Source organism: Rhizoctonia solani, chromosome 16 (assembly GCF_016906535.1).
Source record: "Rhizoctonia solani chromosome 16, complete sequence".
In the NCBI taxonomy this organism is placed as follows: Eukaryota; Fungi; Basidiomycota; class Agaricomycetes; order Cantharellales; family Ceratobasidiaceae; genus Rhizoctonia; species Rhizoctonia solani.
In genome coordinates this window covers 1,392,625-1,408,383 of record NC_057385.1, presented here as the reverse complement: position 1 = coordinate 1,408,383, position 15,759 = coordinate 1,392,625, and the positions used below count along the sequence as shown (strand labels likewise).

The following is a 15,759-nucleotide window of genomic DNA, read 5'->3' as shown; positions in this document are numbered from 1 at the left end:
TGTGCAAGTGCGTGTACATCAGGGTTTCCGGCGCGGCCTCAGCGTGCGCGTGGGGGTCGGCGTGGCCGGGGCCGGGGTCGTAGATAGAGCATTGTGCCGACGCGATGACCTGCGCAATTGGCGGGTGGTTTTGCCTGTGTTATTTTGATTAGCCTCGGATCGATTGTCTATAGGGTTGGGCTTGGCATCGTTATCCTCTGGGCTGGCTTTGGTGACGTGACGATCTGATTCCATTTCTGGCAGGGGTGGAGTAGTTGCGTCAGGTATTACCTCGGTTTCGCCATTTGTGGGCTCTGAGTTTCCTTGTTCCCTTGCTCTGGAGAGTTTGTCGGCGAGCTCTTGCATAGTCAATGGCGGTTCCATATTAGTGGTATCGCGACTCATGAGTTCGGTAGGAGATTCAAGTTCAGCATGTTCGTCGTGGCGTTCATCATCCTCCATTAGCGCTGACCATGTATAACGAGATGGCGAATCAGGCATGCCATGCAAAAGTTCTTGAGGCATCATGAGCTCTGAGACTCCCCTATCTTCTTCCTCGGTTATCAGCTTGGGGACGATGGGCTGTGCTTGCGGTAGATTATACGGCCTGACCACGTCTTTCAGATCATCCAAAAAGCTCCAGGTTCCTAGGAAAGCAAATTTATGGGATCAGCAGTCATTAACAAAATCTCGCCGGCGGCAAGTCAAAATGCTTCATAAGGCTTACCACAACTTCTTCACCATCTGCGGACGCGTTCTCATCGATGCCCGGGCGATTATCTCCTGAGTATTGCTCATTGACCCTCTGAACAATCCTAAGTCCCTGTACGAGCCGTGTCCAACGCTGTAAAACTCGTTCGCGGCGTTTGGTGGCCTCTTTTGCCTGCTCCAATCGTATGTGGGAAGCTAAAGCCTAATAAACGAGTGAGCTCACAGTATGAATTGCGACGGTTCGTTATGGCGGTCCGATAGCCGAATAGCCTGCAAATAGAGGTTTCTTACCTCTAAAAACACTTGTTCGTTCCCCGCTGCAATAACGATTCCTGTGATAATCGGAGTTGCCTGGCGATTGCGGAACTCGAAACCGGTCTACGTCAGTCATGTTTGAGTACGTCAAACATAGGTTTGATTGAGTCAGATTTAGGAGACAGGGATGACTTCAATTAAGACTCACTACAGCCTCGGCGAAATTGATACCCAGCTTTCGCGCAACCTTTGCACAACCTTTTTCTGTCAGGGGTATTGCATTAGATGAGACTGGCGCATCCATCCAAGTGTACTTACGCGGGATATGAACAGCACCTTCCGGAAGCATTGTCGGTACATAAAGATCGATATTCCCAAAGTCATTTGTTGGGATCTTGCCCTGGATATGGTCATACTTCAGTAATGATGAAATCCAAGAATGCGTATTTGCTCACGTCGATAACTGGGGGAGATTTATAGAGCTCCGTCTGCCATTCTGCATACATGCCTACCATGACCTCACCCTCGTCTTCGCGACGAACTTCCAGCTCTCTTTTTTTGCGTATGGTGCTTGCACGCGCTTTCACCATCTTGATCGGTTGCATGCCTGAGCGTAACACCCTTCCTTGGCGCATCCACCCCTCTGCCGGCTTCAGAGAAAGCACATTTCGACGCGGGAACACGGGTTCGCCCCGGAAATGGGCTATTTCAGTTCGTGGGTGGATAGCTTCATCTCTGCGAAGGTGTCTCTCCAAGGCGTATATCGGATGATCCTTAAATGCGCTAATAGAACTTGGCAGACCTTCTAGAGCTCTCTGATGGGATAATTCCGCATCTTCAACATCGTCGCGGTGCTAAACCCGCAAATCTCAGCACAGTGGATAACACAATTATAATAAACTTACCAGAGCATATGGTCTTTTCAGGACACGCATGACGGAATCCCACCATTCGACTTTTCCATTCTTTCGTCCTGCGGCGATCCGTGCTCTTGCTCTGGCTTGATGAGCTCCAAAGTTCTTTGCGTACCGCGCGGTCACATCACGGGCGTAGCCGTCTACAATTAATTGAAAGTTAGCTCATATTTCCCCTTATTAGCATTGAGCGTGGGCTGAACCCATGGTGAGAAAGCAATGTGCCATCGTAAGTCATCATATACCCTCCCCCTTGCGCTCCGGATCTGTTTGCGTCACGGATCACACGCATACAACGCTCATTTCCTCGGAACAAACACTGACATAAGGCTTACCTTCTTCCATCGCTACCACGTACATCAGTTTTTCAGCCTTTCGCTTCCCGGCTTGGTCCCGCCGTTCGAATAAACCTGCTCGATTGACAAACCCACGTACCGGATCCACTGGGATCCAACGACCGTCAGGACGAGAGAACACCTCAGCCCAGAGTGTAGGAGCCTGTCATCATATGAGCATTAGTCACTTATGAAGCGAGTTCGGAGCATTCCATAGAACTGACCTAAGAAATTAGTGTAGAATCAGAAGTTTATTACAAGGTAAACTATTAAATGCCCAAGCAAATAACCTATTATTATTACTTTCAAACTTACCATCACTTTGTTTATCGTTACCACTTGTATTCGCACCTCCTGGTGACGGCGCGGTTCCTAGAACATGCCCGGCAGGTCGTGCACGACGAAGTTTGATTGTCGGCCGAGAAGGCGAAGCAGTGGCAAATCATGATTGACAGCATCTCTTGGTCGTATAGCTTTGGCCTTGCTACCAGTGCCCCTATCCACCGCCTGATCTCTCCGACCGACCTGATTGCCTTCAATCATGGATATAGGGTTATTTCCGGTACCTGGTCCTCGTTTTCGTTTGATCGATGGCTTGAGGCGTGTGGGGTTATCGCTGTGATCGGCGGACCTATCCGTATGGTATGCGGTGGCAGACAATACGCTATTTGCTCCGGTACTGTTTGGTGAGCCTACCCTGGAGGAAACTCCGGGCATTGCATCTTCATCAACGGCAGTGTCTTGATCATCCCGCTTCGACGTCACTGTTGTCTTGTCCTTAGGTTTACGAGCTTTGCTCGCATAGTCCTTTGGCAAAGCCCATGGGACACATTGTAAACTTGAGACAAGTCTAGCAGGAATTCCTAAAGCTCTGACAATTGCAACAAAAACCAAGGCTGCCATATCACGACTTCCGGATCGTTGCAGAGCATGCTTGGCGATCGAATTGGGAGAGCGGAGACGTTCCGGTGCGTACCATTCGTCTTCAGTCACCAACATCCAGATCTTGATCTTCGTTGTCATCTGAGCTAGAGCTCGATACGTCCCGAGCCTTCCCTTTCCCTTTAATGCGTGCTCGTGCTCGTTTAGCACGACGTTCCTGGCGTTTGGCTCGGCGGGCTTTCCTTTCGGCCTCTCGTTTTTCAAGTACCTGGATTCGACGCATCCCAGCTTCGAAGGTGTGGGATTTGATGTGCCCGGGGTTTGTGATTCGGAACCAACCATCAGAAGGGCGTTCCACGTAGAGGTTTTGGGTAGTGGCGGGAGATGATGGCGCGAACCAGCTCACAAGGCGAACGAGCGCTGTTTCAAACAATCTCCCTCGACGAGCGGGGTCCGGATGTGCTCTTCGTAATAGAAGTAAACCCGTGCTGAATAGGCAGTGGTATCAGAGACAATAGTCGAGCCTTTAAAACCCGAGTCAGTGTAAGAAGCAAAGATCCAATTCTGGGTACAAACCTTAAGCGCTTGGTCGTTTAACCATTTATTCCGTATAGACAGAGAGGCCAAAAGCGATATAGTGTGTAATTTATGAGATTCAAGACGAACAAGTCGATTGTGAGCAGCAGCCTGTCGTTTTCTATTAAACAATTATTCAGCCACCAATTATGCTTGTATTGAAGCTGCTGGTCACTGACGCTATAGCCTCGGCCTGTTGTTCGTTGGTTGAAGCACCTTTCTTGGTTATCGTTACCTCGATGTCGTAGTCTAGTGGTTGGCGGGGCTCTGTCTCTGTCAATGGTATTTCGATAGTCTCGGCTACCGTGTAAGACACTGGCTGAGGAACTTCAACTTCATCCCAGAAGTCCTCTTCGTCGGTAGATTCCATTGTAAGGTATTTTAGTTAGTAACGAATATTCCGGTTGATAAAACCCAGCGAATACAGGTCTAAGCTCGATCGTGGCGGGAAGTGAAATGCGGTCATTGTTTAGGATGATCATCGAGTCAAGTAAACAACACGGACCCTGAGGCATGTGGCTGTGCTGAAGCGCGGTTCCGGAGTGGGTTTGGTCAACCATGTCCTCCACGGTTGGTGCGCGGCAATGGAACTCTACATATCCACCTACGCTGCCAACCCATGCTCAGGCCATTTACACTTCGTATCACTCGCGAGCACGTACGGGTAGCACTCTGCTTATGCAACCACTTGGCCTTGCCCCAGTTCCTCCGAATCATAACCCGACTCAGCCCCCACCAACGCTCACACATGCAGCATCTTTCGGTCCTTCTCGCCGAACTCGGGGTGGAGTCGTCAACTATGCCGAAATGGAGGATGACGAAGATGAGAACGTAGATGTTGAAGGAGAGTCTTCGGGTCCAGCTCTGGTTGTGCCTACCGGCATATCGACTGGTTCAAGGACTAGTGGAGAGTTAGATCGAAACTATTTAGGCGCCATACCCCCTGCAAAATTTATACATCCACAAAAGGCCACTCGAATTCAACAAGAATATTTGTACGTTGCCATCGATTCCCCAAATAGGGAAAATTCTGACCATAACGCCTATATTTTCATCTTAGCTCAGAGGCACGGCTTGCAGAAGCTGCTTCAAAACGTGCAATCTATATCCCCGTTCGACTCGAACTCAATACGGAGTCGCACCAAATTCGGGACAGCTTTTTGTGGAACATAAATGGTGAGCAAAAACTTTGACCAATGTCATGATCTACTAAATCCAAACTTTGGGCATTTCAAGAAACATTAATCACTCCGGCAGCATTCGCGCATCAGCTCTGCCTTGACCTTGCCATCCCGCCCGCCCACACACCGATTTGATTGCCGCTGCTATTTCTGCCCAATGTGAGGAATACCGCTGGATTACAAATGTGCATATTCGCCCAAGACGAAAGCGTAGAGATACACCAGCAGACCAAGGCAATAGTATTCAAAATGAATCTGCCGATGCCAACGCAAGGCAAACACACGTTGGTGTTGCCGATCCCGACCAGGCTGGAATCCATCCTCGAGACCCGCGTATTGAGGCATTGCGTGCCGAGCTTCATGGATCTTCGCTTGTTTCTGGGCAGACTACACCTGGGACTGGTATCGCTACAACAAGTATCTCGACGTCTGCTGCGAGTCCAGCGAGTGATGGCCATGTTACTCCGGCTCCGATTTCAGTCAATATTGATGATGAACTAGACCCGATGAACGATGATGGACAGAAGAACCAAACTCTTGCGAATGACGATAAACAAGGCCTAACACCTGTTCTAGAACTCTCCCCCTCTAACTCAAAGTCTCAAGACAAACCTACCACAGCGGGCGAGACTGAAAAACACAGCGAGAGCGATAGCGACTCGGATTCGGAAAGTGATTACGAAACCGACTCAGAAGTAGACGAGCCTGACTGTAGGGTGATTGTCAATGTAAGTCCAATGAGCTCCAGAAAACGTTTGAAACACTCATGTATCATGCCGCACTTTATTCAATCTGGTTCAACCTATTCTCCCAAATAACACCTGTCTATTGCTATGACATTTTTCTACAAAAGCTTGACCTGCAAATATCCACGCACCATCTACACGACCACATAGAATGGGACTTGACATCTTCATTAACGCCGGAGCATTTTGCCCGAGTGCTTTGTGCAGATGTTGGCCTCGCAGGAGAGGCAGTTTCACTCGTTGCTTGTGCCTTGCGTGAAGCATTACTCAAGCACACAAAAGATGCGCTCGAGGCGGGCTTAATAGGTCCAGGAGCGCATGACAGTCGCTCTGAGCCACTTGGGACTGCAGCGCGAAAGGATGTGGGCCCGGAAACCTTACGCAGTATTTTGAGGGATTGGCAAGATGCGGAAGAATATTTTCCCCGGCTGGAGCTACTCAGCGCCGAAGAACTTGAGCGCCGGGCGATGGAACGCGAACGGGCTATTAGGTATGGACACGACATGAGCAAAAGTTCAAGATCACATCTAACTGACTCTTTCTTAGGCGTATGCGACGCGAGACTCAGCGCTGGGGACAGGCTAATGTTAGCCGCAAGCGATTTAGGGAACGATAGAAAACAACTTAGAACTAAATGGGGACTATTACTGGTCACGTGTTGTAGACAGAACTCTAATATATTTTATTCAACAAATATATTGGACAAAGATGCGATGATACCGTTGTAGCACTCTTTATACTTGCTCCTCGCTACTAATAACTGAGGTTATACCTATATGCACATGTGCGGCTGATCTCTGCCCTAGCAAAAGTAGTATTGTCGGAGATTATGGGACAAACCACTTGAGCAATTGGCCATGAAATACTAAGCTGCTTTGCGTCAGTGGAACTCAGCTGATAGGGGGAGGGTAGTCAAATGTAGAGCCGGCTTCGGAAATGTCCGGGAACTCAGCCTTCTTGACGGGATTGCAGCTGAGTGCCCATTTAGCTACTTGGCTGAATGACAACTTGGAGGCTCAAGGTCGTAGCCTTCGGATACTAATTGCGTGCCATTATGACCTAACTGGAGGCATGTGTTCTCGGGTATCACCGAAAGAAAACGACATTGTCCTAGAGAACCGCACTGAACTTACTTGAGCTTTATGCCCCCTTATCCATATTGCCCATTCGATCTTCGCATTTCTCCGAGCCTACCCAATATCTTGCTTCAGCGGTTTCCCAGTCGAAATTGAGCTATTCGACCCAAAGTGCTGTCTTTCGCTATCAGTAAAATAGATTCGAGTTTCCCGAGTATGGTAACGCTCCTTGCCCAGATTCTCGATACATGTCACCGTCCGTCTCCCGGGAGTCTGTCGGCAACCTCGTTGTACGGAATCAAAGATCATGTAGGTTCTCTAGCTTTCCGGATTTCTGGTGACTGGTTGAGCACTGACATTTACCACAGCTGATGTTTTATCTTAAATCACCTGTGCCCCAGATTTCTTCTATCTTGCAGCATAACCTCTACTGCACTTCAAAAACAGCATTGCATCTATCGTTAACGGAAACGAAACAAACGATTCTAACGGTATCCAAAAACGTGTATAGCGTCTCCATACGCAAGCAGGTCGGTAATCAAATCCTCGATGCTCCGCTTTAACCCTTCCTGTCTTACAAAATGACAATGTCGTCGGGATGCGGCACGACCTTACACGTGCATAAAAAGGTACCATAACCCGCAAGAAAATCCACCGTCGAAGCCGATAGGTATGTATTCTGACCCTGTACAGTCTAGTTGAGCCTATAGGGTTGTTTGTCTCGAAGACTCTGTTTGGAAATGGGTATCACTATATGGTGGCGCACCAAATACTTTCCTGCCGTCGGAATATGCTACTCGCTAGAAATATGATCTGTTTGATTGACAAGTGAGCTAGAAATGCTAGCATGTCTGGGTGTAACGCCAAGGAGTGCTCTGCCTCGCGACGATTCAAGGCCTTGATTGAAAGGTGTATCTTATCACCATCGGAGAATCTCCGTGTTGGTTACAGTGGGAGGGGTTCAGAACTATCAACGCTTTGTACCCCAGCACTGGGGCTAAGCCATCCTGTGCATGTGTATCCTCATATCCACACCCACACTCCTGAGACTGGGTTTCCTTATTTCTCGATGACAGACGTAATTCACATGCAATAGTCTAAGTGGCTTTCTTGCAAACCTCGAGTTCCCAATGATAGGCGTGCACCCCGGCGGTTTAAGCCCTAGTTTGAAACGTTGGGATCGATTGTTTGTATCCGTGTGCGCATACTCGAGAAACCCCATTGTGTAGAAGCAGAGTACTGTCCTGCAGTCGTAGAAAATATGAACGACTTCCGCCAGACTGGAAACATCGATCTATCCGAAAGTAGATGCGCGCGCCAGAAATTGTATCATATTTGGGGTAGGATTGGCAACTAATCCTGCGTAACCCTGGGCGTTTTCGGGACTCTCACACTGTTGTACACGTAGAGATTACGGTCTGTTTAGAAAACATTTGGAGCCGTGTGATAGCAATGAGGTCCAATCTAATCACGAGACTTCCACTTCTATTTCCAGAGACTATAGCCTCTAGAAAGGCGTGGTGAGACGACGCCTCCAATGTCACGGTTGATTCTCCAGCCATCATCCCCCAGTGCAGAGCTGGACGCTCTGGTCGTAGGTTTCGAAGCAATAATCTATGCTTGATCGTGAAGTCTAATAGACTGTTCCCTATTTGTGCTCAGCCCTGTATTACCTTTGATTCTAATCACGGCGGGCTGAAATGAACCTCAGGCACACTTACCACTTGATATGTTCAGAGCTCGAGTAATAATCGGGCCCGAAGGCGTTCAGACCGGCTTACTGATTTCTTAAAAGACTTTAGGCTAATGTATGCGCTGTGTACTATCTGGGGTTGAGTGCAACGCTCTGGTTGCACCCTACCCGACCTGGCGGTTTGAACATTTCAATCGATAACCTCGGATAGCCTGTGGTGCCAATACCCCGGGCACTGTGGCAAAGTGGCTGTTATAGAAGTTCCCGAAGCACCAAAATCGATTAGGCACCTAGCAATAGATAATTCTCCCATTAGATTGTTTTGGGGTGACGGGATAAGCTACTTCTCGTAAATGAACTCAGCGTCATTGGTTTGTATTGGAGGCGCTCTTAAACGCGCATATATATCATGCCCAGTACACAAAGCTCGGCTGATTGATTTTCGGCCCTTAACCCAACAATGATGGGTACAAATCGAAGTAAAAAGAGCAAAATGGCGATCCCAAAGATTAGGATACTGCTAGGGGTTAGCCATGTTGGGACAACACACCCTTGAAAATTCCACCATGTTCCGTGGCCGCCCACTGGACATCCGTTCTCGATTACCATGACAGAAAAAGGACTGTGATTTGTGCGAAGTACACGCCATGTTAAAGTTGGAACGGAGCTCAGATTATTATAAAATAGTTAGACCTTGAAAAAAGGCCTTATAGTCATATTTTAAGCAACTTTGGGTGACCGATTGGGGTTCCCTCTTGCCATCTGATTCTGATGCAAGTCCACAGGGAGGCGGGTTAGTAGCTTGAGATCCTTCTCAGATCGCATTCTGGCGGTAGCGGTTCTATACAGTAAGAGTTGATCCTACGCTGGATTTGAGTCCCAATAATACTATAGCTGTCCATCAACTATAGTATAATTTAATTCAATAATGATTGTATGAGAGAAGAATTAAAGAAGATGGGACTCGGACTAATTAGTACGCTTTGGGCTGGATCTCGATTAGAGACGATTGAGCTGTGCAGGACCACCCTACACGTGTCACGACCATACCGAGCGTTATGTCAGCCAAATGACATCATTTCCGTTGTGGACCGAGCCGATAGTGCCGGACTGGTTATCGCCGAAACACTCGTCGACCCCCATAACGCCCATAAGAAGAAAGAGGCCCCGTGCTGGCGGTGACATCACTTTTGTTGTTCGCAGCTCCCCATGACGCACCACGACGATTGCTCCATTAATTTGGCTATTCGGTACCGCAGATACCGGTTATATTCTGTGACTTCATATTCCTTTAGCTTCGACGCGCGGCTTGGAAAAACTGCAACGAATTGGAGGAACTTATCCGCTGGAGGTCGGGTCCCTTTATAGATAGGCAATAATTTTATTCATACGATTGCATCGAACACCCAAGGCAAGCTTGAATACAGTTTCAAGTGGCTCTCCAGACACGACCTCTCACGCTCTCCATAATTACAACCAATAAACCTGTGGTATGTGTCCGACCTATTTACACATGCGTGGCATGTCAACTCTCACATTTGCATGCATAAGTCGTAGCCGCACTCACTGGTCCTCACAAATTATACCACCTTGTTTTCAATTACTCGGGGGCCATATAGGTGAAGTTCGGAGCCCGATTTCACGACGAAAATTGCCTTCCATTGCACCTATAACTCCTGGGAGTCCGCAATCGAGTTCGATCTCAACTCTATCCTTCGACTCCTCCAGGCCTCTCCGGATCGGAGGAATTGTGTCGGTACCGCGCAAGACAAATCGATACGAAATCACAGATCACATAGCCAATCAAGAGTGTACCGCAAATCCGTCGCAAAAGTAGGTGTGACAAGGGACCAGTAGCCAAGTGCCTGCTGACGATTCTTGAATCATACATCTACCATGATTGATCGCAGTTCCTCTCGTGCACCACCGGGGCTATTTTTCCTCCGGAGACTTTATTTACAGTATATCGATTGCTCCCGAGCACACGACGGTTAATAAAGATTCTAGCCCTCATCGCCGTCGAGACGATGGTGTCCAACTGGCAGGCTGGTGATTGGATCGTAAGTATGAGCGTATGACATTTTCAGATGGGGTTTGCTAAACTGTGGAGCTCGGGACCGCACAGGAAATAGCTCAACATTCTCGGTTGGCGGGTAATGCATCGCCGCAAAGCGAACGGAGCTCCAATGCTACGGCAATTCAGGAACCCAGTGTACGGCCACCGGTGGGAGACCAGCCTTCATCGCAAGGTGAGTTTAGCGCTTCTGGAATGTGGTGCGTGCCTTTGGTTGCCTAGGGAGTATCCACAAATGCCTGCGGGGATGCCGGGGTGCCTCGGTGGAGCTAGTGGAGCTCTTATGATCGAGATGGATTGCCACGTGAGCCTCGTATGAGGATTTTTTAGACAAGTCCAATCCTGTTTGATCGGCAGTATAGAGTACAACACCGGCCTAGCTCACTGCCTCTTTGGCTTGTCCATTCATTGCAATCCAACTCCACATCGTTCGCTATCCACATCGTGTCATTTCTCTAGACCAATTTACTAACTGTTCGATTGACGTCCATTAACGCATTGATCTTAGTTTCACCTAATCAAGCACTTCCTCAAAAATACGCCTCCCTCCCCGCATCACCCTTGGACCAAAACACGGGTCACAAAGACACGCGCACATCCACCGATCCCGGGACCCACGATCGCTTTCTACTCTTCCCACCGGCCACGCTTGCCGAGCAAGCTTGTCTACCGAAACTACCTCCAAGCAGCACACCTGATCCTGCTCCAGACTTTTCATCACAACGCTCTACCCAACTGACACATCATAGGCCTATTTCATTGGGCACAGGCTCGCAGGAGAACGCCCCTCCACTATCTGATCATTTATCCCAACCCTCTTGGGACAAAGACCTGGTCAAGCCTGGCGCTGTGTTATTTTCAACCGGCCCGGTCATGTCTAAAGCACCAACTGGACCGCCTCCCAGCACAGATCCGGCGCGTCGTTCTTCCGGAGACAGGACCTTTTGGGCAGCTCCTAGTGGGGTTCCTTCAACTAATGTATGTGTTTTGTTTTCATCATTGGGTCTACTATAAGCTGGAACGGGAAAATATACTCTTCCACGTAAGCTTGTCGGAACATTCATCATGCGGCTTCTTCATTCCCCCCTAGACCACAAGACACTGTATCTATTTGACTAACGCACGGTTGCTGAACCACAATTTTCCATAGCCCTCATCCGACTCGACGCCCACCCAGGACCGAGAAACAGTTCCTCCCCCTGGATATCAGCCAGACACGCCTTCCTTAGTCTACACCACTGGTCACTCTGCAAATACCAGCTCACACCCAGGTTATCCACACCCTTACCCCACGTATCCCGGAAACGCCCCTTTTGGCCCATCCTCTCCTCGGCATCCGTCCTTTGGTGGACCGCCTAATAGCAGCCCCCATGTCCAAGGAGGAGGGTACCCCAATACTGGGTCGGCTACTGCATTTCCCAACTATCGACCAGGCATGCCGTATAGTCCATACACGCCCTATCAGAGTGGCTCTGGTTTCAGCCAATATCCCACGTCGCCGCCTACCTTTGGGCCTATGCCAGGGAATTTTCCGGGTGGCTACTCCACAGCGTCCCCGGTTGCGGGCGGCTACCCGACTTCGCCCTCGAGTGGAAACTATCAGGGTTCTTCTGTGGGAGGTGGCTACTCATCACCTACAGGGGCGTATGGAATGCATTTTGCACCATACGGCATGGTTTCGGGACCGCCCATGTATGCACCAGCTACTTACGCACACGCGCCTTATGGCCATCCATATCTTCCACCTCAAGGTCATACTGATGACGGACCAACATCCGGAATGTGGTGGTTCATGCCTGCCGGGGGTGGCTCTGCACCGCCGGTAGGAACGTATGGCGGTCAGCCGCCAGCCCAACAATTCCTCCAACGATTTGACAGTTCGCAGCAGTCATCTCACCCGATGGCAGTCATGTTAAACACCAACTCATCTCACCCCCAAGGGTTTCCTAATCCTGTTGGACTTCCGCCCCCGCCTGCTGCTCATTCGCCAAGAACTGCGCTATCTCCCGTGAGTACGGGACCCGCCCCTTCCGCAGCATCACCTCACCAGATGTATGCGGCATTCGGGGCCATGAGCTTACAGTCTCCACAGCCTCCCATGGGAAGGCAACTACCCGCGCTTACATTACCAATCCATACGCACACATCATCTCCGTCTGCCCCACCGTCTGCAAGCGTCCAGTCTCCGGTTCAACCCACATCCACATCTAAAGGCAGAGCATCAGCCGCTAGTAAAGCAGGGCCCGGTGGCTCCCGCGTTACATCTCCTGCAACACGTAGGCCGTGGCATCCAAACCCACCAGTCGCGCGTTCAGACTGGGTTATGTGGGTCGGGAATGTCCCCAGCGATGCGACACATGACGAGCTCTGGTCTTTTTTCAACCAGGACACGACTGCACGCGAACCTGTTGCGACCACTGGCCCAACTCGGACGCTACTACCACCTGTCCCTTTAGACAAACAGGATGGCGATGTGGGAGGCACCAGCGCGGAGCACTCCCATGGGGTGTCCTCTGTATTCCTCATCTCACGCTCCAACTGCGCGTTTGTCAATTACGAAGAAGAAGTGTATCTGAATCGAGCTGTTTCATTCTTTAATGGTCGCCCACTGCGCCCAAAGGATCCGCGATGCCCACGATTGGTATGTCGCGTTCGACGCAAGGATGACGATCTTCGTGCAGGTGTAGGAGGGCAACGAGGTATGGGCATGCATGCACGGTGGGTCCAGGAACAAGAACGAAAGATGGAAGCAGCATCTGGCATCGATGCGGTAAAGGACAAGGAAGCGATAGTGGATGATCCTGCTACATCTCCTTCAACATACCTTGGCGCCACGTCGTCTTCGGGTTCCTCGCCTCCAATCCCTGCACCTGTTGACGATGTACATCAGCTTCCTGCCGATCTGTTAGGAAGACCACATGCTGGAGACCCGAAAGATTATCCTGCGGCACATCATTCTGGCTCTGGCTCAACGAATTCGAGTTTCCTCATACGCAATTTCCCAAAGCGGTATTTCATTCTCAAATCGTTAACTCCAGTATGCTCTGGCGATTGCATAGGTGCATATATGTGGCTGACTCGTGTTTATGGTTCTAGTCCGATCTCAATACCAGCGTTGATCGTGGCTTGTGGGCAACGCAGGCGCATAACGAGTCTACATTGGACAGGGCCTACCGAACTAGTAAAGATGTGTACCTGATCTTTTCGGCAAACAAGGTGGGCGTTTAGCCTAGATAATATCATACATTAGTCTTACCTTTGTCTTTCAAAGTCAGGCGAATGGTTTGGCTATGCTAGGTTTGAGAGTCCTTATGGGTTGATGGATGAATGGGTTCTGACATGGGTCTGGATTCAGGATGGATGGGCCCATCATCGGTAGCCAGCAATCTGTGAGCTGGGAATCTCGTGGCCCCTCTAGATCCCCAACTTCCCCTACAGTACAGCGCAAGCCCGAGGCTACAGCGGGTACATCGGTCGATGGAGCCGAGACTGGACAATTGGGAGCCAAGCCGGCCTTCTTCTCTCCCAGTGAACACAAGTTTGCGGCGAGCCCTGCACCAATCACACCCAGTAAGGCTACTTTGTATTCTATGAGCTATATGGTGACTAGACAAATACAGGCAACACATTCCCGCGCCCGCGTATAGACGGCCAAATATCTGCACCAGCGGAAATGGGCCAAGCCACAAGCAACTGACAAAACCAGATGGAGCTGAGCGTAATAATGACGCGACTGGACCAGCGGGTGAAATTGTTCAGGCAGATACGTTCAAACTTGACCAGAGCGCGCCATACCGAGCTGCTCGGACCTCGAGTGCGTTGGCGATCCTTCGAAAGAACAAGGGAGTCACATGGACGGCGATGGCGTTGTACATCTTGACACAGCGCTTACAGTCGATCTTGAGCGCGCACGAGGACTTTCTAGAGACCCGAGTGTGCATCCCATTAGAGAAACGCTCCCCAAGAACGTGGAAGCTGATGACAAGGCCGATAGCTGGGGCAAACCGTTCAAAATCCGCTGGATCAAAACAGAGAGATTACCGTTTCATCGTACGCGACACTTGCGCAACCCATGGAACAGTGACCGCGAAGTCAAGGTTTCGCGGGATGGTACAGAGGTAGAGCCAGGCGTCGGACAGCGCTTGCTGGACGAGTGGGATCGGGTTGTGGAGGAGCCCGAGCCGACTTCTGCTGGTGGCGCTGCTTCGTCTTCGCGGAACCCACCGCCTCGTTCTGGGGCGCAACAAAGCGCACTTGCTTCTGCTCCTGCCCCGTCTACAAGTCGCGGGCAACCCGGGCGTGCCCGATGACCATCAAAAATAAAATACAAAAACTCGAACGCGCACTTGCTTTTCTGTTGGTTTTCTTTTCTTTTGCTTCCCCTTTGGTCTTACTGTAATGGGCTACCGTTTCTTGAACACACACGAATTCCAAGATTCACGCAGGGACTAATCGTTCGCATCTAAATTTACTTCACTCTTATCTTTCTTGACCTTGGCATCTGTTGTATGTATCCATAGCAGGCCACCACATGTACCGTACCATATCAGGCATTATACACGTCCCCCGCCGATGACACCGGTGGTTACTTTGCTCCACTATAATCCAATAATTTTCGTTGGCTTCGTAAACCAGTAAATCTTGACATCTTTTGTCATGTCGCTGGCCTTCCTTCTCAAGTGAAATGTCTCGAAAACACGAGCCGAGCCTGGCAGATATGTCGAGGAACCAAGCCCCTGACGACAGATAGGTCCCGAAAGTTCTCATCGCCCCGTCAAGGATCCAATGCCGGTTTGAGACAATGACGCAATTCATAAGCCTAGTCTGGACTAGGGCTAGGAACGGATATTGATAGGTGCCAGGCTTAGCACACATGCATGTCAAAACATGAAAACAAAGAAATAAAATCACGTGGTCAAGACTTTGTTGAACAACAAACTGTGGTACTGCATTGCCAAGTGTTGCAGTTTAATTTAGGATACCGAGGCTTGGGCTGCCCCACTGCTGCCCCGCATTATCGTATAATGAATTCCGAACTAGTACGAGCTCGCAAAATTCCTGATATACAACAGATAGTTACGTAGACTACATCTTCATTTACCCGCAGACATCAAGGGCAACACACAAGACCAAACACCAAGAAAAGAAAGGCAGGAAACGAGCAAGTAACCAAACAAACAAACAAAGACGCATAGAAGCACAACACAAAACTAGACCCAGGCAGATTGTCTATCGCCCAGACCAAACACCTATTTAATGGAATTCGAGTGTGGTCGAACCCGCATGTTAAATGTGAAAGAAAAAAGGGAGGAGTTGAAGGAGCGACATTGTGGGGAC

The 15,759-nt window shown here is 49.7% G+C and overlaps 3 protein-coding genes across 3 annotated transcripts; 2 read left to right on the top strand and 1 right to left on the bottom strand.

Moving 5' to 3' along the window:
* Window positions 1–18: 18 nt before the first annotated feature.
* RhiXN_01688 (DNA repair protein RHP42) lies at window positions 19–4,022 on the bottom strand (the record flags this gene model as incomplete). Its single annotated transcript, XM_043321507.1, has 13 exons — window positions 19–626; window positions 721–892; window positions 982–1,068; window positions 1,154–1,209; window positions 1,264–1,345; window positions 1,401–1,799; window positions 1,851–2,002; window positions 2,195–2,357; window positions 2,720–3,205; window positions 3,237–3,540; window positions 3,590–3,600; window positions 3,653–3,773; window positions 3,832–4,022. The coding sequence occupies 13 exons, from the start codon at window positions 4,020–4,022 to the stop codon at window positions 19–21; spliced, it is 2,832 nt and encodes a 943-aa protein (XP_043187330.1).
* A 188-nt stretch (window positions 4,023–4,210) lies between these two features.
* RhiXN_01687 (SNF5/SMARCB 1/INI1 family protein) lies at window positions 4,211–6,195 on the top strand (the record flags this gene model as incomplete). Its single annotated transcript, XM_043321506.1, has 5 exons — window positions 4,211–4,647; window positions 4,713–4,828; window positions 5,062–5,561; window positions 5,687–6,069; window positions 6,126–6,195. The coding sequence occupies 5 exons, from the start codon at window positions 4,211–4,213 to the stop codon at window positions 6,193–6,195; spliced, it is 1,506 nt and encodes a 501-aa protein (XP_043187329.1).
* Window positions 6,196–10,375: 4,180 nt separating this feature from the next.
* RhiXN_01686 (YTH domain family protein) lies at window positions 10,376–14,732 on the top strand (the record flags this gene model as incomplete). Its single annotated transcript, XM_043321505.1, has 9 exons — window positions 10,376–10,408; window positions 10,474–10,597; window positions 10,931–11,400; window positions 11,573–13,459; window positions 13,519–13,638; window positions 13,694–13,719; window positions 13,778–13,992; window positions 14,033–14,291; window positions 14,348–14,732. The coding sequence occupies 9 exons, from the start codon at window positions 10,376–10,378 to the stop codon at window positions 14,730–14,732; spliced, it is 3,519 nt and encodes a 1,172-aa protein (XP_043187328.1).
* Between the last annotated feature and the right edge of the window lie 1,027 nt (window positions 14,733–15,759).